The sequence below is a fragment of the Dermochelys coriacea genome, chromosome 2 (genome assembly GCF_009764565.3).
Source record: "Dermochelys coriacea isolate rDerCor1 chromosome 2, rDerCor1.pri.v4, whole genome shotgun sequence".
In the NCBI taxonomy this organism is placed as follows: domain Eukaryota; kingdom Metazoa; phylum Chordata; order Testudines; family Dermochelyidae; genus Dermochelys; species Dermochelys coriacea.
Window position 1 is genome coordinate 258,164,876 of NC_050069.1, and position 21,951 is coordinate 258,186,826.

The window sequence follows — 21,951 nt, forward strand, 5'->3', positions numbered from 1 at the left end:
ATAACAGGGACAGGAGTGCGGTCAAAGGGTCATAAGAAGGGAACCGGACGGGGACACCGAGCAGAGAACCCTGGACAGCGCCCACTGCTCCTCAAAGGCGTCAAGGGAGTCAGAGGACGCCGCCCAGAGGAACTCTGCCCGGATACGTGAACGGACCGAGGATCGGAAATAGGCCCTACAGTCACAGGAGACTCCATCGGCCAACCTCCTCACTCTGGTTTTGTAGATGGCCATTTTAGCTAGGGCCAGGAGGAGGTTGACCAGGAGATCCCGTGACTTTGTGGGGCCACGGATAGGGAGTGCATAAATGAGAAGGTGAGGGGAGAAGTGCAACCAAAAACGTAATAAGATATTGGTGAGGAGCCGGAATAGGGGCTGCAGCCTGGCACACTCCAGGTAGACATGTGCCAGGGTATTCCTCACGCCGCAAAAGGGGCAGGTGTCTGGGATTGTGGTGAACCGCGCCAAGTACACGCCCGTGCTCACGGCTCCGTGAAGGAGCCGCCAACTGACATCCCCGGCGGGCTTTGGGACTAAGATGGAATATAGGCTGGCCCACCAGGGCTCCTCACCCTCCAAAGGTGGCAGGAGGTCCCGCCATTTTGTATCGGGGCGGGACACAAGGGTGCGGGCGTGAAGGGTGTGGAACACGAGCGTGTAGAGATGTTTTCTTGGCGCGGTTTGAAAACAGACAGGCTGCATCTCGTGCAGCCGGCTTGGCTATAGAAAAGTAGTGGGAGATAGATACATTAGCTCCAGGCTAAACAAATCCCTGGTACCAGGTTAAGTGAAATGGAAGCTGCTCCAGGTCAATTAAGACACCTGGGGCCAATTAAGAACTTTCCAGAAGGCAGGGAGAATGCTATGTTGATTGGGACACCTGAAGCCAATCAGGGGCTGGCTGAAACTAGTTAAAAGCCTCCCAGTCAGTCAGGTGGGTGTGCATGTCAGGAGTTGTGCTGTTGGAGAGGCTGAGTAGTACACACCGTATCAGGCACAAGGAAGGAGGCCCTGAAGTAAGGGTGAAGTGGAACTTGAGGAAGTAAGGGCTGCTGTGGGGGAAGTAGCCCATTATACATGTCATGTTTCTAAAAGGTCAGCTACCATAGCGGATACTATTAGGGTCCCTGGGCGGAGCCCAGCGTAGAGGGTAGGCCTGGGCTTCCCCCCAACTTTGCCCCCTGATTAATCACTGAGACTGGGAGACAACAGAGACTGTGCAAGGAAGGATAACTTCTCCTCACCTCCCTTGCTGGCTTATGATGAAAATGGCTCAGTAGACTGTGACCCTTGTCTCTAGAGAGAGAAGGGTTATGTGGAGAGTCACAGTGAGCCTCCGAGGCTAGTGAAATCCGCCAGGAAACGCTGGACCCATGAAGGCAAGGACAGACCTTTGTCACAATATATATATATAAGATAGGGTGACCAGAACTGCATGCAGTATTCAAGGTGTGAGCATACCATTGATTCATATAGTGACATTATATTTTCTGTCTTATTATCTATCCTTTTTTAACGGTTCCTAAAATTCTGTTAATTTTTTTGACTGCTGCTATACATTGAGCAGATGTTTTCAGATAACTGTCCTTGATAACTCCAAGATCTCTTTCTTGAGTGGTAACAGCTAATTTAGAACCCATCATTTTGTTTGTATAGTTGGGATTATATTTTCCAATGTGCATTACTTTACATTTAACAGCATTGAATTTCATCTTTCATTTGTTGCCCAATTACCCAGTTTTGTGAGATCACTTTGTAACTCTTTGCAGACAGCTTTGAACTTAGATATCTTGAGTAATTTTGAATTGTCTGCATCTTTTGGCACCTCCCTGTTCACCTCCTTTTCCAGATAATTTATTAATATGTTGAACAGCATGGGTCCCAGTACAGATTTTTGGGGGATCCCGCTATTAACCTCTCTCCACTGTGAAAACTGACCATTTATTCCCCCTGTTGTTTCCTATCCTTTAACCAGCTACTAATCTGTGAGATGACTTTCCCTCTTGTCCCATGACTTACTTTGCTTAAGAGCCTTTGGTGAGGGATCTTGTCAAAGGCTTTTTGAAAGTCCAAGTACACAACATTGACTGGATCACTTTTATTCATATGCCTGCTGACTCTCTCAAAGACTCCTAATAGATTAGGGAGGCATGATTTTCCTTTATAAAAGCCATGTTGATTCTTCCCCAATATATTGTGTTCATCTACGTGTTTGATAATTCTGTTTTTATTATAGTTTCAAGCAGTTTGCCTGAAGGTAGGCTTACCAGCCCATAACTGCCAGGATTGCCTCTGGCGCCTTTTTTTTTTTTTAAAATCAGTGTTACATCTAGCACAGAGGCTGATTTAAGTGATAGGTTACATGCCATAATTAGTAGCTCTGAAATTTCATATTTGAGTTCCTTCAGGATTCTTGGGTGAATATCATCTGGTCCTGGTGACTTATTATTGTCCAATTTGTTCCAAAACCTCCTCTAATGACACTTGAGTCTGGGACATTTCTTCAGATTTGTCACCTAAAAAGAATCCTCTGCAGAGAAGACTGATGCAAATAATTCATTTAGTTTCTCTGCAATGGCCTTGTCTTCCTTGAGCGTTCCTTTAGAACCCACTGATTATCTGGCTAGCTTCCTGATGTACTTAAAATAAATTGCTGTTTGTTTTTGTATCTTTTGCTAGTTTTATTTTTTTATTTTTGGCCTGCCTAATTATACTTCTACACTGGAGTTGCTAGAGTTTATGCTCCTTTCTATTTTCCTCACTAGGAGTTAACTTTCAATTTTTTTCCAATGCCTTTTTGCCTCTAACTGCCTCTTTTATTCTAATATTTAGCCACGGTGGGCTTCTTTGGTACTCCACTCCCCCCCAAAGGATGTTAATTTTAATTACACTGTGGCCGATATTGCTGAGTGGTTCAACTATATTCACCTCTTGAATCCTGTGCTTCACTTAGGACAAAATCAATTTTACCCTCTGTTACAACACTGCAATTCCCATTAAGCGAGCATTCCAAGCCAGTGGGCCTGAATCGGGTTCCTAGGGCTTGATTTTCAGAGGTGCTAAACAGTTGCAGAGTCCAATGAAACAAATTTATGCTGCAGATGCTCAGCAAGTCTGAAAATCAGGCAACTAGCCTTACAGTCCAAGCTACCAGCTTATCAGCCTATTAGAGTCTAATGTATACATACTCACTTATGTCAGTGGAGAATGACTATTTCTCTAACCTATTCTTCTAACCTTTTTTTTTCTCCTCCCAGCAGAGGCATTGGGTGTGATGGTGTTGACTAGAGCTCAGATGTCTTTCGCTGTGACAGAGAGCTTATAAAGCAGAACAGCATGACTGTGCAGGGAAGGAATGTTTGTTTTTCCCATCACAAGCAAGCGACCTCATACCAACCACAGCAGAAAAGATAAAGGGCCAGATCCAGCTCTCAGTTACACCTACGTCAATCTGAAATAACTCGGTCCAGTGGAGTTCTGGGTTGACACAGGTGTAACTAAGATAAGAATATAGCCCAGCGCAGCCACAATTATTAAAATAAGAGTTTTTTTCTCTCCATGTTTTTAGTGATGAGGGTCCAGTGTCATATTTGTATGCAACCATAAACCAATAGCTGTCAACTTATTTTGTTCTCTGAGTCCTTAATAAGAACCATCTTTCCTTTTCTCTGCTGTAGGCAACTACTAGCTACATCCTCTGTCAGAAACAAATGTGATAAGATGGAATAATTTCCAAAAGAGAGCACTACCATCAGCTCAGAAAAAGGTGCATTCCCTTAGGCTGCATGAGTTCCCAGCATCTGACCCACACCATCTCCAGGAAAACACAAGAGAATGATGTACATCCTCATCTGGTTCCCACTGTGTTCACTTGTAAAAACTCTCATAGAATTTAGTGGGAGCAGGATTGGGCCCATGATTAATTCAACAACAATATCAAAGAACAGTTAGTGTTGCAAATCATGTGGGATGCCTCCCCCTTTTCAAAATTAGAGATTCACAGGAGTTGAGATGGAAAGAAGTTATTAGGTCTCCAGGTCCATCTCTCTTCCAAAGCAGCACAGGATACATTTAATAGTGTTTCTGCAAATCCAGTTTTAAATGCCTGAAGTGACAGAGTTTCTATTTTCAGAGTAGCAGCCGTGTTAGTCTGTATTCGCAAAAAGAAAAGGAGTACTTGTGGCACCTTAGAGACTTCATCGGATGCATCCAATGAAGTGAGCTGTAGCTCACGAAAGCTTATGCTCTAATAAATTTGTTAGTCTCTAAGGTGCCACAAGAGTTTCTATTGTTTCCCTGGGGGGATTCACAGACCATTACATCTCAGCCAGGAAGTTTCTCCTGATATTCACGTTACATGTTCTTTTTTCTTAATTTCACCCTATTACTCTCAGTCATACCCTTTGCATTATTATCCTAAATCATTCCATTCTTTCTTTCCTATTTGCATCCTTGCTCATAGATTGTTATAACATCTCTCTTCCTCTTAGTTGTTGCTTAGCCAGCTGTTCACATTTTACTTTTAATTTTTCTATATTGCTGCTTATAGTAGGATGGTTTCAGAGTAGCAGCCGTGTTAGTCTGTATTCGCAAAAAGAAAAGGAGGACTTGTGGCACCTTAGAGACTAACAAATTTATTCGAGCATAAGCTTTCGTGAGCTACAGCTCACTTCATCGGATGCATCAGATGAAGTGAGCTGTAGCTCACGAAAGCTTATGCTCTAATAAATTTGTTAGTCTCTAAGGTGCCACAAGTACTCCTTTTCTTTTTATAGTAGGATGAACTGTCAGCAAAACCAATTGCTAAGGTAGTTTAATGCTTTCCATTATAAGTTCCTGTTTTCAAATGCTTATCATTTTTCTGGGCTTTAATCATTTGGGTTCAAATTTTCCATGCTGGATCATTGCTTCAGGCTAAATATTTTGGAAAGCATCAGTCAGAGCAGTTCAGCCATTTCCAAGAACAAGGTTAGGGAATCACAGGTTGTTTTGCCAATGTTTATATCTTTTTGTTTTTTCCATAACATCCCTCAGATTAGTATGTTAGTGCCAGTGGACAGAAAACTATATACAGTTTTTATTCTTTTCATCTATCTATCTATTATATACAAAAATGCGGTACATTAAATTGCATTATTAAAAGAACATTTAAGGTTGTAAAGTCAGGAATTATGCCAAATTATGGTTACCAGTACTTAAGGCAAACCTAAGCCAGGAATAGGACCCAGGTCTCTTGGGTCCCCATCCAATGTCTTAACCACAAGAAAATAAACTTCTCTTCTTACAACCCTCTGCCTTAATCACTGTCCACAGCGTGCATCAAATGAGGCAGGGATACTCTAGAGCAAACTGAATGGTAATGCATTATAATTCAGCCTCCTTGTGCATACGCATTAAGATTTCACAGGCAACCTTAATACTGATATTTCCTGTTTGTCAAGTGCTTGACTTTGCAACCTTAAAGTTGAACACAGGTTTTTTTAAAATGGAATTTCGTAGGATTTTTAAGATGGAAAACTGAAAAATCAGAAATTCTAGTACATCACCATATTGACTGCTCACCCCAAGTCACCAGCATAGCCTGGACCCAGGACCTTTATAACTCGAGCACAGGCCTCTACTACTTGAACTAAAGGAGAAACTGTTAGCAGCACCAGCTGTTATCCTCTGTGGAGCAGCTATCAGAGGGGGATGCAACATACTTCTTTAATGGCTCACATAACTAATTGCTAGGTAGCAATAGGGTGGTGGGAATTCAGATTCCTGGTCCTGGAGAGGAGAGTAATCTAGTTGTTCCACATAGCACAGAGATTTGGCACATTCAATCTGAAAGGCTGGGTGACTAAATGGATGAGACTCGATTCTGCCATGTCGTGATAGGGTATATTCCACCTTTACTAGAAGTGATCTTGTGTAATCTCTTAGCTACCCATTTGGAAGAATGATGTTTGCCTTTTTCCTAAGGCAAGGGAATAAGGCCTTGCTCTATATTAAGTGCTCTAAGGGTGCAGCTTTATTAATACCAATCAGCAGCAGAATTGAGCCTAGAACTCACAGCTCCCTTCTGCAGGGCTGCCAAGTATCACTCATCATGTGACAATGACACATTTGGCAGTCCTGCCACTCATTCCCACAGCTCAGCCAGATTCTCACACATCCAGCTGATCTGAGGGATGGCAGCAGACATTTGCCTGAAGGTCTGCCCTTCTGCCACTCACGGCTGCTGTGGCGCCTGCTAAGTAGGAACCCCAGCTCCTCCTCTCCATGAGAAAGCGATGGCAGCAACAGCATAAGGTGAAGGGCCCGGTATTGCTGTCAGCTGCCCTCCACAACCAAGTGCAACAGGCTCCCCCCAGCACAAACCCCCGGCCATTTCACCTCCACCAGCAGCTACCCAAAGAGGCCTCTGTCTTCCACAAACACCAGTACCCACTGTCCCCCCGCCCAGGTCCTTAGCACTCACTGGTTCCTGCAGCCCCCTCACTCTCAACATCCTCTGCCCCCCAGCAACCACTGCCTGACTGCAGCTCCCTGATCACCAATAGCATCTATCCCCCAGCACCCAGTGTCCCCCACATCTCCTTAAGCTCCAGCAGCTCTACCACTCACTCCCCTGCCAGCCCAGCACCACTGCTTCCCACAAGCTCTTAATCACCAGCAGCCCATTACCTCCCCTCATCAGGCCTAGACCCCCATTACTTCCTGCACACCCCCAGTCCTCTAATAGACTCTACTCCTCACAGGACCCAGCACCCGTCCCCTCCCACACATCCTCCTAACCACCAACAGGGCCTACCCCCAACATCCTCTGTCCCCCTACATGCCGCTAACCACTAACAGCCTCAACCCCACCAGCCCCAGCACCCACTGCCCTTCCCACAGCCTCCCAAACCCCAGCAGCCTTTACTCCTCCACGAGCTCCAGCATCCACTGCCTGTGCAGCCTCCTAAACCCCAGAAGACTCTACCCCTCCCAGCAGGTTCAGAACCCACTACAGTCCCTTAGTTCCCAGCAGCCTCCATTCCTGCCAGGCCCAACATCCCTCCCTCCCACATCTCCCCAACCACTGACAACCTCTACCCCTTGCCAGCCCCAGCACTCACCATCCCCATACTGTCCCCTTGCCCCCAGCAGCCTCTACCCCTTACCAGATTCAGCACCTACTATGCACTGTAGCCTTCCACCCCCTAACTCCAACAGCCTCTACCTCCAGCAGCTCCAGCAACCACTGCCCCTCCCCATTCTCCAACCACTGATAGCCTCACCCCCAGCAGCCCTTGCCCTCTACATCTCTCAACCACTGACAACCTCACCCAGCAGCCACTTCCCCCCACAGCCCACTAACTCCCAGCAGTCTTTACCCGCCCCCCACACCTGCCCCAGTGCCTACTGACCCCTGCAGTTCCCTAATTCCCAGGTACCCCAGAACTCACTAAACTCTGGCAGCCTTCTAATCCCCAGCAGCCAGAGACCCCTGCAGCTCCCTAAGCCCCATCAGCCTCTAACCTCAGCACCCATAGAATCATAGAATATCAGGGTTGGAAGGGACCTCAGGAGGTCATCTAGTCCAACCCCCTGCTCAAAGCAGGATCAATCCCCAATTTTTGCCCCAGATCCCTAAATGACCCCCTCAAGGATTGAACTCACAACCCTGGGTTTAGCAGGCCAATGCTCAGGCCAATGCTCGACCCACCGAGCTATCCCTCCCATCCCATCCACTGCCCCTGGCAGCTCCCCTAACTTCCAGAAGCTTCTAAACCTGCCCCCACCCCAACCCCTTGCATCAAACCCAGCAACCACTGTCCCGCCAGAAGCTCTCAAATCCCCAGTTGGCCTAGTACTCTCAACTCCCTAGACGGCTCCTGGCTTCTCAAGTTCCCTAGGCTCAAGTCCCCAAGAGCCCCAGCACTTCCTGCCTCCCTAGAAGTTCTCTGTTTCCCAGATGCTCCTTATGCACAATGGTACCAACAACTGTAGCAGGCACTCACTCAGCTACTCCCCAGACACCCAAGAGCATCCTGAAAGCGCTGCTAAGTTTTGTGCAGGTCCATGTCCTACCCTTCTCATTGCTCAGAGCAGGGTGTGTTAACCCTAATCTTAAATATATAGTTTTATGTAAACTTTTGCAAATAGTTCATTACATAGTTTGCATAATGTCATGCATGGCTTTCTCCCCACATGCTTTCCGCTAGGCTAAAAAGGCAGCTGCTGTTGCTACTGCATCCTACTTGGAGCTCAAGCTATGTGAGGTCAGGAAGCATGTTCCGTGAAGATAAAGGTCAATGATACTTGCAGCCTGAAATGAGATTGGCATGTACCTCTGTAGAAAAGGAGCAATCTCATAGCAGAGGGAATGTGTGGAGAACTTTGCTGCCAACCCTTAACAAACCACTACTGAGCATGTGCAAATGGTGATTTTCATGGGCTTATAACTTGGCTAAATCTGGGTGATTTTTTTTTAAAAAGAGGCACCTCCATGACCCCAGGGCTATCTTCTGACCAAATTTCAGGTACTTGCTCCAAAGCATGGAGGTGCTAGAGTTTCTCTAAGTAATGGTTTTAGGATCGTTTGTATTGTTTTTTTTTTTACTCTAGCAAAACAATTTAACATAAAAACCAATTTTTCCCCTAACCGAAATCTTGGATACAGCTAAACCATTTGTATTGAAACTTAAAAAAACACTCTTTTAAAAAATCAAACTGAAGCAGAAACCTACTATGGACAGTATCATCCCAATTGTTTGAAGTTTGGCAGTGTTATATTTTACTGAAAATTGGACATTAATGGAAAGTATTAGGCATCCTTCCAGTTCTGCCTAAAGGATACTTTATTCTGTTGGGGTATTTCCTCCCAAATCAGTACTTTAAGCTTCTAATAATTTTTGTTGCTCTTCTCTACACTCCCTCCAATTTATTAGTATCTCCTGGTCCAAACACGGCTTTTTGTAAATATTGGCTATATTTTCACCCTATACTTCATACCTACTTAAAGTGGCCAGAGCACCTTTGGGGAAACAGGTGCAAAGACAAGTGAGGAACGAATGGTGTATGTTTAACGTGTACACCAGATCAGAAACTGCCCAGAACCATGCACTGTAACAGAGCTGGAACAGACACCGGGTAGCATCAAGTGTGGAACAGCTGCGGGTTATGACAACATATCTCCAGAATTCCTGAAAAACCTTGGCCCCTGTGTTTGGCTTTGGCTTCTGAAATTCTTTCACCAGTGAAGGGAGGCTACCGAAGATATGGCGCACTGCAAAAGTCATTGGCCTCCTAAAGCCTGGAAAGGACCCAAGTCAAGCATCAAGCTATTGTCCCATATCATTATTGTCGATGAGCTTCAAGACACTGGAGCACTTGGTGCTACAGTGCATATTACCCGACGTGGAGAGAATTTTGAGCACTGACCAAGCCAGCTTTCGCCGAGGCCATAGCTCATGGAACCAAGTACTCGTGCTGACTACATTTGTTGAAAATGGCTTCCAGAGAAACTTGAAAACAGGCGCTGTTTTCATCAACCTAACAGCGGCATACGATATGGTATGGCACTCTGGTCTCCTCGTGAAGGTATCACAGGTCCTGCTACCTTGGGTCACAGGCATCGTTGAACTGTTCCTCTGGGATAGGCGGTTCAGAGTCCATATGGGAGAGAAGACAAGTGGTCGAAGACGACAGAGCAATGGGTTACCCCAGGGCTCTGTGCTTTTGCCAATCCTGTTCAACCTTTACATCAATGATCTGTCAACAATAGCGTCACAAAAGTTCATTTACTCAGGTGACATCTGTTGCTGTACCCAGGCCCAGACGTTCCACAAGCTTGATGCCACCTTAAACTGGGACATGACAAAGTTAGCTGACTACTGTAAGACTTGGAGCCTCCAGCCAAGCGTCATAAAAACAGTATCCAGTTTGTTCCATCTTCTTTACCCCATCGCAACCTGAGAACTGAATGTTTATCTGAATGGTCAGAAGGTGGAGCATGAAGTAGAACTGATGTGACCTTAGACTGCACACTGAGTTACCATGCCCACCTGAAGAAGACAGCAGCTAAAGTTAAGACATGCAACAATCTTCTTAGCAAACTGGCAGGTTCGTCATGGGATGCTCGTGCTCCAACTTTGCAGACATCAGCTCTCGCCACCTCGTATTCAATGCAGAGTACTGCACACCAGTATGGAGCAGACTGTCACACACCAAACTGGTGGATACGCAGTTACATTCCGCCATGCATATCATCCCCGTCACCCTGCATCCGATGCCACTCCCATGGCTCCCAGTTCTAAGCAATAATGCTCCTCCTCATAGCAGATGAGAGGTTGCCACTAGCAAGTTACTGGAGAAAGTACACGCCGACTCAAGCCTGCCACTGCACAATGACCTTTTTAAACCACCAGCTGCATATTTGCTGTCACGTTGCTCGTTATGGTCTCATCTGCCACGCCAGGATGCTAGGGCAGAAACACTCTGGCAAGAGGAATGGATCTCTATTATAATCAGTCCCTCGTCATCAACCCCATAATTTGCCTGCCTGGTTTTGACCTGCCCCATCACCAGTGGTCCCTGTTGAACAGGTTCTGGACCTGGCAAGGTCTCTGTGCAGCAAAACCAGTATTGCTGGGGCCTTCGTGACAACACAGACGATGACGCACATTGTCGAGGAATGCCTGCTGACTAGGTTCAGCAGTGGCCTAGAAAAACTGCATCACGCCATTGAAGATGCCATCGCTTGGCTAGAAGACAATGCACATGCTAAATAAAATCCTATACAGAATAGGGAGCACAGGACAAAACTACTCAAGGTCACACTGCTCCTTGATTAGAATGGATCTAAGCAAATTTTCACAGCATAGTCTGATAAGTAAACAAAGGCAAATTTACCGGAAAAGGTCATTTATTCCAAATTAAAATATTTAGCAGTTTATGTCAAGACCTGCAAGCAGAACTGTGCATGAAAGCCAGCACTCACATAGGCTGCTAGGCAAAGAGCCATGATCTCTCCTGCAAAGCCAACACTAAAAAATAAGAGATGGAAAGCCATCAAGAATATCTGTGGCTTCTGACCCACTGAAGGGAAATGAGTGAGTGTCATGTTAGTAAGCTATGCGATTTTAGAGGGCAGCTCCTGTTCCCATCTTAAAACACCCCAGCTAGGGTGATGCTCTGATTCATTGTTCAACATGGAATGCATTTGATGTGCAATACATTTACTCTGATTTTGAAAAAAATAAAATGCATTTGCAAAATCAGAATGGTGTTCAACTCTAGTTCTGGCTGGCTTTTTTAGCAAAAGCTTCATAGAAGTGTCTATTATTTGGGACTGTCTGTTTCGGACAGATGGGTGTATGCTGGCTTGTAAATTTCCCCCCTAACATGTCTGTCAGCACTGAGAACTGTAAGCCACCAAAACATCCAGATCCCAAATTTAAAATACGACACTGAAAGCACCATAATTTTGCAGCTCCAATATCTGACAAAGAAACCAATCAACAAAGAACCTCCCCTCCAAGTTCTCTCCCACCTGTTTCCCTCCCACACACACCTGCTGGTAACCTGCAGTGATTAAAACAAACTTATATTGCATTTTGGTTCTATCACACACAGTGAAATATCTAATAGAGAAATAGAGTTTGGAGATGAAAAACATACCGCACACAAAAGCCATGGAACACGCTGTACCAAAGGTATTGTTAGAAAAGAATGCTCAGGAATAAATGGCACTGCCAGGTAGTTCTACCAGGGTTTGCATATAATTATGTTCAGCTGCTCTCCTGTTGCTCTCCCTACTTCTGGGGCTTTGATTCCCCTCACACCTGCCTTGACATTTGCTGCTGCTCTCACCTCCACTTGGTACCCACTGGCTCCTCTGCAAATCCTTTCGCACTGCATCTCCTGATATTCTGCTTTTCCTCACTGCTTTCCATCCACTTTGTTCCCCAACCACCCAATATTTCTAGCATTCCCATCTACTGTCTCTTGCCCAGGGGTGAAAGTAATTTAAAGGACTTACCGGTACGCCAGAGTCCTGAGCAGGGGGCATGGCCTCAACTGGAAGAGACGGGGCCTTTAAAATTTGAGTGCCCTTTAAATCAAGATGTAAAGGCCCTGGGGCTCTGGCTGCGGCTGGGAGCCCCGGCGCCTTTAGATCACCCCCGGAGCTACCAGCTGCAGAGGCAGCTGGGAGCCCCAGGGCTCAGGGGCAATTTAAAGGGCTCGGGGCTCCAGCGGTGGGGAGCCCCGGACCCTTTAAAGCGCCACTCGAGCCTGGCTGCCGGAGCCACACGGTAGCAGCGGCTGGGCTCTGGTGGTGATTTAAAGGGCCCAGGGCTCCGGATGCTGCAGGGAGCCCTGGGCCCTTTAAATCGCCAGCCTGGGGGAGCCGGTCCAGTCCGGCATGGCGTACTGGCTCTTGCCAGTACACTGTACCAGACCGGACTGGTTTACTTTCACCTCTGCTCTTGCCCTTCCTACCACCCAACAACCAGCACTGTAGCACAAGAAACTTTCAAAGCTGCATTTTAAAAAAATCGACATTAGGAGTTTTAACTGAGCCTGATTGTACCTAGTCCTGGTGTGTATGCATCAGTGGGCAGAGCACAAGAAGCCCCCCCTTTTGCACTCTCTCTTGGAAGGGCCAGGTATAGTTGGGGTCCCAGAGCTGTCTTAGGTGTAGGCACTTCCTCCTGGGATACTAGCTAACCCATAGGAGATGTGGAGAGGCCTAAGGACAATGCATTATGAAGCTCCAGGAGGAAATATGCCTTCCCAAAGTGCAGTGTCACCTGTAGCATCCTCCCTGGGGTGACGCTGCTCCATACAGCCCCCAATACAGACCTGCACTGTAATAGTACTATTTGGGATTCAGCAAGTTACACTGCCTTAAAAGGGTTTTCAAAAGCCAGTTTAAGCAGCAGAAATTTTTGTAAAATGATCATTAAAAGGAATAGTTATGACTTTTCAGCTATTGATCAAAACTTTGTTACAGAAGGACCTTATATTATGTCCACACTGCTAGGGATAACATCCTCACCCCTACTCCAGCCCCATTACAATGGTAAAGGGACTTTAAAAGCCCCAGCACCAGCTGGGGCAGGAATCCCCTGTGGAAAACAGCCATAAGCCTGCCTTCAGAAGGCCTGGCATAAAGGGTGTGCTAAAAGTGGGGCATGAGGGCAAGACAGGCATGTCAGAGGCAGGACTGCAGCACACAGCACTGCAGCCCGTAAGTAGGGCCATACCAAATTCCCAGCTGTGAAAAATATGTCACAGACTGGGAAATCTGGTCTCCTCTGTGAAATCTGGTCTTTTTTTTGCTTTTACCCTATACTATACAGATTTCACAGGAGAGACCAGCATTTCTCAAACTGGGGGTACCAACCCAAAAGAGGGTCACGGGGGGGTTGTCCCAAGTTATTGTAGGGGGGCGCAGTATTGCCACCCTTACTTCTATTCTGCTGCTTTCAGAGCTGGATGGCCAGAGAGTGGCAGCTGCTGACTGAGAGCCCAACTCTGCAGGGCAGAAGGGTGGCAATACCATACCATGCCATCCTTACTTCTGTACTGCTGCTGGCAGCGGCACTTCCTTCAGAGCTGGGCTCCTGGCCAGCAGCTGCCGCTCTCTGGCCACCCAGCTCTGAAGGCAGCACCGCTGCCAGCAGCAGCACAGAAGTAATGGTGGCAATACAGCAACTCTCCTACAATAACCTTGCAAGACCCCAAAAAGCCCCTTTGGGGCCAGGACCCCTACAGTTACAACACCGTGAAATTTCAGATTTAAATATCTGAAATAATGAAATTTACATTTTTTTTTAAATCCTGTGACCGTGAAATTGACCAAAATGGACTGTGAATTTGGTAGGGCCCTACCCATAAGGCAGCCTGGGGAGGTTGAAGCAATTTAGAAAGGTCTACAGCATTGTCTATATTATACTGGGGCTTTCCAGCCCCTGAACAGCCCAGGATTGTCAGGGTGCAAAGGTGACTTAAAGCCACTTTATCCCTCCCCATCTCCCTCTGGCTGCAAGTAATCTCACCCTAGGTGTCCAACAGAGATCTGAACAATGATAGAAGGCCTTCATTTTTAGTCCTAGAAAGAAACTATATTAAATTAGAGTTAAGGCTGAGTACACGCCAGTAATCTCTGGCTATGTCTACACTAGCACTTTTGTCATGATAATTTATGTTACTCAGGGGTGTGAAAAAAACACAAACACCCCTGAGCAACATAAGTTACACCAACAGAAGCGCTGGTGTGGACAGTGCTATGTCAGTGGGAGATGCTCTCGTGCCAACATAGCTACCGCCGATCATTGGGGTGGTTTGATTATGTCAACGGGAAAGCTCTCTGCCATTAGCATAGAGCAGCTACACAGGAGATCTTACCATGGCGCAGTTGCATTGGTACAGCTGTGCTGCTGGAAGGTCTCTAGTGTAGACATGGCCTAAGGGTAAGAACAATGCAAGGAAGTTGTCCCTATACCAAAACCAAGTGTTTCTAACCCAGGAAATTCAAAATTAAGTTAAAACATAAAAGAAATCCAAAATTATTAATGTTATGGAAACATAAGGTTAATGCACCCAAACAACCTTAAATCTGCCCTGCAATGAAGCCATACAATAGCCAGATTATTATGATTAGCAGAATACTGTTTGTGGTCCCAGATTAAAGGAAATTGATTTTTAAAAGCATATTTGATTTTTCCCCCTTATCATGTCACTAACAGCTCTAAAGGTGGACATGCCCATAATTTATCTATGACTGAAAAGAAGGGGTTGGAACAGAAAGATTTACACAACCTTCACCAGAGTGGTCACTACTGAAATTAATAGGTAGCAGGTTTAAAACAAACACAAGAAAGTATTTTTTCACGCAATGCACTGTCAACCTCTGGAACTCCTTGCCAGAGGGTGCTGTGAATACTATAACAGGTTTCAAAAGGGAGCTAGATAGATTCATGGAAGATAGGTCCATCAATGGCTGTTAGCCAGGATTGCAGGAATGGTGTCTCTAGCCTCTGTTTGCCAGAAGCTGGGATTGGGTGACAGGGCATGGATCACTTGATGATAACCTGTCTGTTCATTCTCTTTGGGGCACCTGTCATTGGCCACCGTCAGAGGACAGGATACTGGGCTTGATGGACCTTTGATCTAATCCAGTATGGCCGCTCTTATGTTCTTATGTACTCCCTCTATAGTGGACCATCCTGTGACTCTGTGACAGGGCAGATGAGAGATGAGATGTCTAGAGATAAATATGCATGCTGGATTTAACAGCCTTTAAATAGTCTCATTCCACATTTCCCAGGCTGGCTAGTCACAGCAAGCATAGCCATTAAAACTGTAGGCTGAATGGAACACAACTAGGCATATTAAGCACCACTTGTTAAGACATATGGTTTACATCAATATGCAGCAAAGTGGATATATATGCTGTCTGGGACTGGAAATGTTTTTTTGACATATTTCACACAATGAAACTGAAAGCAAAAGCTTTAGAAGAACCAAGTGCACTTATGGTTACAGACAGTGGGTCAAACCTGGAAAACCCATCCAGCTCATACTATTTAAAAAAAAAAAGAAAAAGAAAATGTTCAGATTTGTAATCCAAAAGAATCGGAGACAGAAAACAAAAAGTAAGAATAAAAGGTCAATTTTTGTCATAGATGAAGGTTAACAGCAGGATATCCTAAGACAGGAGTGTTTAATATATTTATTAACAATAGGAAACATGGGGAGAGCAGTGGGTGACAGAATTTGCAGATGATAAAATTATTTAAATGAATCAAATCCAGAAAAGGAACATCAGTGGGACCTAACCAAGCTAGGTGAATAGGCAATGTGGTGAAAGATGAAATTCAATGTTGATAAATGCAAAGTAAAATATGTATGAGGAGAAAATCTGAAGTACTCTTAAGCCATATAGGGTTCTAAATTAACAAATAGCTCAGGAAAGGGAACTGGTCATCACTGTGGACAGTTCAGTGAAAAACTCTGATCAATGTGAAGCTGAAAAAAGTTGCCATCTCTAGTCAATATCATATGGATTTTTTTTTTTTTTTTTTTAGAAGTTAACACTTTTCCAGACAGTTGGTTTATATACAGTTCAGTGCCAGAGGAAAGTAAAAATACTGCCATGTAAAAAGCTCTATAGCTAGTCTGGAGGAAAAGCAAGATCCCTAGAAAATTCTCTCCTGACCCACAAAAAGGGCAGTCAGCTACTGCACAAAACAGAACAAATACCCCTTTAACATACCAGATTTCCTATCGTTACCTGCCCAAAAGTGACTAATGATTATTGAGTATTTCAATGAGTATTTCAATATTTGGGTGCCCAGCCTGGGACAGCTTGTGCTCAGCACTTTCTGAAAAGCAGGACCCTTCTCAAGACTTCTCCAAATGGGTATCTAAGAACTAAGGTATCCAAAATCATTAGTCACTTTTAAAGCTTTCGGTCTCTAAGGGCCAGCTTTTCAAGTGCTCAGCACCCACAATTGGGGCCAGATTTTCAAAGAGCTCAGTTCCTATTTAAGTACATAAATAAAGGCCAGATTTTCAGAAGTATTCCTTATTCAGCACCCCATTGTTACTTATATACATTGTTACTTCTTGATTTTTCCTCTTCTATTGGAAGCCCGTTACACCTATTTCACATTATTTCTGAAGAGGAAAAAAAACAACCAACCACCCAAACCTTAAATTCATTTTACATACAGCATCTCTAAACTGAAATCCATGTCCCTTAGGTCTAGTTTGTCCAAGAGCTTCAAGCAAATCAACAAGTTTAATTTTATAATAACCCATGCTTTAAATACTTCGTCACCTTTCATTGTCATTTCAGAAGACTAAACAATCCCGGTTTTTTACTCTTACCTCATATCTAAGAATTTCCAATTTCATTATCATCTTTCTTGCCCAATGCTAATCTCTTTCCATATTAACTACAAAGGTGACTGAAATTAGATATTGTACTCCAAATTAGGCTAAACAGTGCTTTAAAAAGCAATAGACAAAATCCCAAGGCTTACATAATATATCCACTCAGCACTACCTGTTAGCCTCCTTTACTGTTTCTGTACATAGGAGTGTGAATCATCGAACCATACCAATGTAGGGTGTGAAGAGACCTTGAAAAGCCACCAAGTCACCCCCCTGGGCTGAGACAGGACCAAGTAAACCTAGATCATCCCTGATAAGGGGTTTGTCCAACCTGTTCTTAAAAAACCTCCAATGAAGGGGATTCCATAACTTCCATTGGAAGCCTATTCTAGACTTAACTACCCTGACAGTTAGAAAGTTTTTCTTAATTTCTAACCTAAATCTCCCTTATTTGTAGATCAACCTCATTGCTTTTTGTCCTACCATCAGTGGACATGGAGAACAATTGATCACAGTCCTCTCTGTAACAGCCCTTATCAAATTTGAAGATTGAGATGGAAGCTGATAAGTTTTCTTTTCTCAAGATCACACATGCCCAGGTTTTTTTTTAACCCTTCCTCAGAGGCCAGGTTTTCTAAACCTCTTATTGTTTTTGTTGCTGGACTCTCTGCAATTTATCCACATCTTTCCTAAAGTGTGATGACACTTGTAATTGAACATTACTACGCGACACTGTCTTCACTTTCCATCATTATAAAAACATGTTAAAATCTTTAATTAGTATTACTATTTTTTACTATGTATACAGCACAGCCAAACTCTAACCCAGTCAATCCTTCACCCAACCAAGGCTGTTATTCATAGAATAGGCAATATTTCCCCCTGAGCCAAAAAAGGTATTTCCACTATCACATTAATTATATATCACATTTGCTATATTTGTACAGAGACAATTTCAATTATGTCACTCCCAACTTTTATACACAGTGAGCCAGAACCAGATTCTCTTCTCTTTTCCATCTATCTGTTTATCCAAGGGTTTTATCCTGCCATCCATTACTGTAGAACCTGAGCACCTCACAGACTTTAATGTATTTATCCTCATAATATCTCTGAGAGACAGGGAAGTATTATTCCTTTTTTACAGATGGAGAACTGAAAGAGCCTGCACAGATACAAATTTATATTTGCAGATGCAGATATTTGTGGATGTAAATCGGTATCCGCAGAGCTGCAGGGCTCTGCCGGGAACTGCAGTGGCAAAAGGAGCAGCAGATCGGGCCACCACTCCCAGGAGCCAGCGCCCTATGCTGGTTGCTCCTCCAGAATGGCTGCACCACCCCCAGCCTTGCCCACTGGGGCATGCACCAGGCTCACTAGCAGTCATCCCTGGTGGTGCTAGTGTGTTCAAGCAGCGTGCACACTCCCAGACAGGAGTCTCTTCCATACAGCAGTCGGCATCCTCTGTCCAGGGGCATGCGAGCTGCTTGAACACATGAGCAAGACCTGGCACAGCTGCCGGTGAGCCTGATGCCCTCCCCAGTGAGCGGGGCTGGGGGTGGTACAGCCATGCCAGAGGAGCTGCTGGCTCCTGGGAGCGGCAGCCCGATGTGCTGCTCCTTTCGCTGCTGTGGTTCTAGAGCCCTGCAGCTCTGAAAATACTGATTTGCATCCATGTATATAAATTTGTATCTGCACAGGGCTCTAAGAACTGAGGCACAGAGACAGTAACGGCCATATTTTAAAAAGTATTTAGGTGCTGAAAGATGCATTTTTCTGCATTTTTAGACATCCAAACTCCTTGAAAATTCTAGCCCTAAGTGACTTAGGTCACACAAGAAGTCAGTGGTGGAGCAGGGAATTGAACTCAAATCTCCTGAATTGCAGGCTAGTGTCCTAACCACTAGGGTGCCCTTCCTCTCAAAATAACCACTGGAGTGTCCTTTCTCTCAAAATAAATAAAGTAACAAAATACTCACAGATTTCACCTTTCATACATTAACCATGAGTCACATCTGTCATGCTGCTATTATTTACTTTTCTTCAGCAGCATCATTAAATTATTTAGGGCTTGAACCAATGCTCACTGAAATCAATGAGAATCTTCTATTGACTTCCATGGGCTTTGGATCAGGCCTTTTGTCAATAGCGGAGGCATTCATTCTGACTCTGAAGTTTATTTACATGAAAGGCAATTTTTAAAATTTTTATACAGGAGTTGTGTTAACATATTTTTACTTGTAATTCAAAGAAAAGCAACCTGTAGATTGTTTAGAAATGCTCTGATATAGAAAGCACACCTTTTGGTAATGTTATCACAGCACCAGATAATGCAATACTGCCAACTCCGTATAGAGAATTAAGTCCCCAAATCATGAGATTTTTAACATGAATAAAAGGTTCGGTTCATTTTATTTGTTTTTTGGTTTTTGAGTCTTTAGGGGTCACATTTTCAAGCTTTTCCCACTAACTATGAGAACTAGAAACTTTAAAAAAAGAAAAGAAAAAAAAGAGTGAGAAAGGTGAGACTTTCATATAATTACCTGACTGGGGCTTTAAAAAAAATATTAAATACTGTGAGACTCAAAAAGAAAAAAAGAAAGAAAAAGAAAAGAAAAGAAAGTCTCAAAAAATGGCATTGTTGCAATGAGTTTTTCAGTCATTATCACATCAGCCTATGAAGTGCCAACTGCTAGCATTGCTTCCAACAATACAGTAAAAATATGGTAGCACATCTGGAGCTTCCCAAACCACTTGGCCATTGTGAAGAATACTGTTCTGGGGGAGGAGTTCGGTCCATCCATATTTTTGGCAGTAATTGGTTTTTACATAGGTTTTGATTATCATAATACAAAGAGACAGATAACTAACTTAAAAGGTTAAAGAGAAGAGTTTACCTGGGTCATTAAGAAAATCATCCAAGGAGTTCCACTTTTGAACGCCTGAATAAAAGGTGCCATTGGTAGAGTTAAATTCAGTGTAGTTCCTGACACACTTATGTCTCAAATTGCCCATAAAGAGCTGGAGGCCTATAAGGGCAAAGACACTCAAGCAAAAAACGGTCAGGATCATCACATCAGCAAGTTTCTTAACAGACTGGATAAGTGCACCTACGATGGTCTTCAGTCCTAGGGAGATAAAAGCCAAGAGTTTACAGACTTAGAAGCAAGAACAAAGGTGTAGTTAATTCCTTTTGAGAGCTGAAACTCTGCACAGAAGCTACAGTGCCTAATCAAAGGGTCTATGTTATGTATTTGCAACCTGATGGCACAAACAAGGCAGAAGTGATTAATGTGAAAACGTAGTTTTAGGGCCTAATATTTTGGACAAATTTCTTCCCATTTATGTTTGTTCTTCCTATTATTTTTAAATGAAAAAGCCATTAAAAACAAAGAGAAAAATATTTGGTGGAACTAAAAGGCAAGGGGTTAGACACAAAACTGATCATATATAAAATAAAACTGCATAGATGGTATGTAATATTTCAGGTGCATATTATATGCAAGAGTAAACATATTAAAGATTTAGATAACTGATTTGTTAACAGCATGCTAAAATTTTCAAAAGTACCTAAGTGACTTAGGAGCCCAAGTCCCATCAACTTTTGAAAATTGGATTTTGGAGTCTAAGTCACTAGAACACATGAAAATTTTATCACTTGTCATCAGATAAAGAAGCGTATGTGTACTGCTTTATGTCTGAACACATTACGTAATAAGGCCAAATCCTGCTTGCCTTACTCAGGCAAATAGTTCCACTAACTTCAACAAGTTTGCATAAAATGAGGTGACAGTGAACCTTAGTGTGAGATCAAATATATGGATGCTACATTATGTAAACAGCATCAAGGAAGACTTATTCCTTTTTTAAAAGCTCTCTTATTCATCATAAATATATAGCAGGACTTCCAGAGCAATTGCATGCCAGTAGCAGCTATGGTTTTTTAACTAACATTAATTTTTAATGAATATTCAGTTACCAGTAACTAATTCTTCTGGTCCTTAATAACACTAATATGGTAACATTAAAAGGAATTAAGTTAAAAAAATGCAAAAGAAAGCAGGTGAAGTATTTTTATGGGAAATATTCATAATGAGTTGACCTGCCCACTGAACATTATGTCTTGATTCCCAAGAATTCCACCCCATAGCACTAAACATCCATGAAAGTTGGATTAGAGCTGTATGGGTAAACAAACAAACAAACAAAACTAAAATGGGTTTTTTACAAAAACAAAACAAAACAAAAAAGAAAACACATGAGGGTTGTTAAGAAAGCAAAACATTTTTTGTTCTCTCTTCAAACTTGTTGCACAAACAAAAGGAAATCGCTGTTTCTAATGTTGGTTGAAATCTCAACATGGACAATGGATCTTGCACTACATGAGTCCACAAGCATAAACTAATTACAGTCCTGTGCAGGGTACAACTGTTACCATAGGCCATTAACTATATTAATGGCAGTGGAATCGCCATGCAGACATTACATACTGAACTACTAGGCTGTAGGAAGGCCATGTTTTCCCACCAAACTCTCTTGGATCCCCTGTGCCAAGCCAGTTTGTGCCATGGTGGGATAGAAAGGTGCATTTGTCCCTCTGCACACTAGCCAAAAAAAAAAAAAAAAAAAAAAGAGCTCAGGGACAGATTTTCCAGTGCTCAGCACCCACAATGCGGCCCAGTTTTCAAAAGTGCTCCCCTTTTATTTAGGCACCTAGATAAGAGCCAGATTTTTGAGTACACTGAGCTGTTCTGGAAACCTGGCCACTTACTTTGCTGCCTAAATGGGAGTGAAGCTCTTCTAATAATCTGGCCCCAAATGAAGATTAACAAATCAAGAAGCAATAGGTCTCCCAATGAGAGAATGTATTCTGCCTTGCTGCGGATCTACAAAAGGTTTGATTAAAGCCCAAATCTGTGGGGGGGTTTTCAGGCAACACTCCCACACAAGTCCATGGGGCAGAGTGGGCATAAAGAAAAACAGGACCTGCCTGCTAATGGTTTAAATTGAACAGTGACAAAACAACCAGTGAGGGACATCAATTCTAAATACATTAGAGCAGTTTTTCTAATTGTT

The 21,951-nt window shown here is 43.7% G+C and overlaps 1 protein-coding gene across 5 annotated transcripts in view; it reads right to left on the reverse strand.

The window, feature by feature from the left end:
* LOC119850826 (sodium channel protein type 5 subunit alpha-like) overlaps positions 1-21,951 on the reverse strand; it is a 320,846-nt gene that overhangs the window by 204,706 nt on the left and 94,189 nt on the right. For all 5 annotated transcript variants that reach the window (XM_043509706.1, XM_043509704.1, XM_043509702.1 and 2 more), the window contains exon 7: positions 19,773-20,003. In XM_043509706.1, the coding sequence (XP_043365641.1) occupies positions 19,773-20,003 (231 nt within the window). The remainder of the gene's footprint in view (positions 1-19,772; positions 20,004-21,951) is intronic.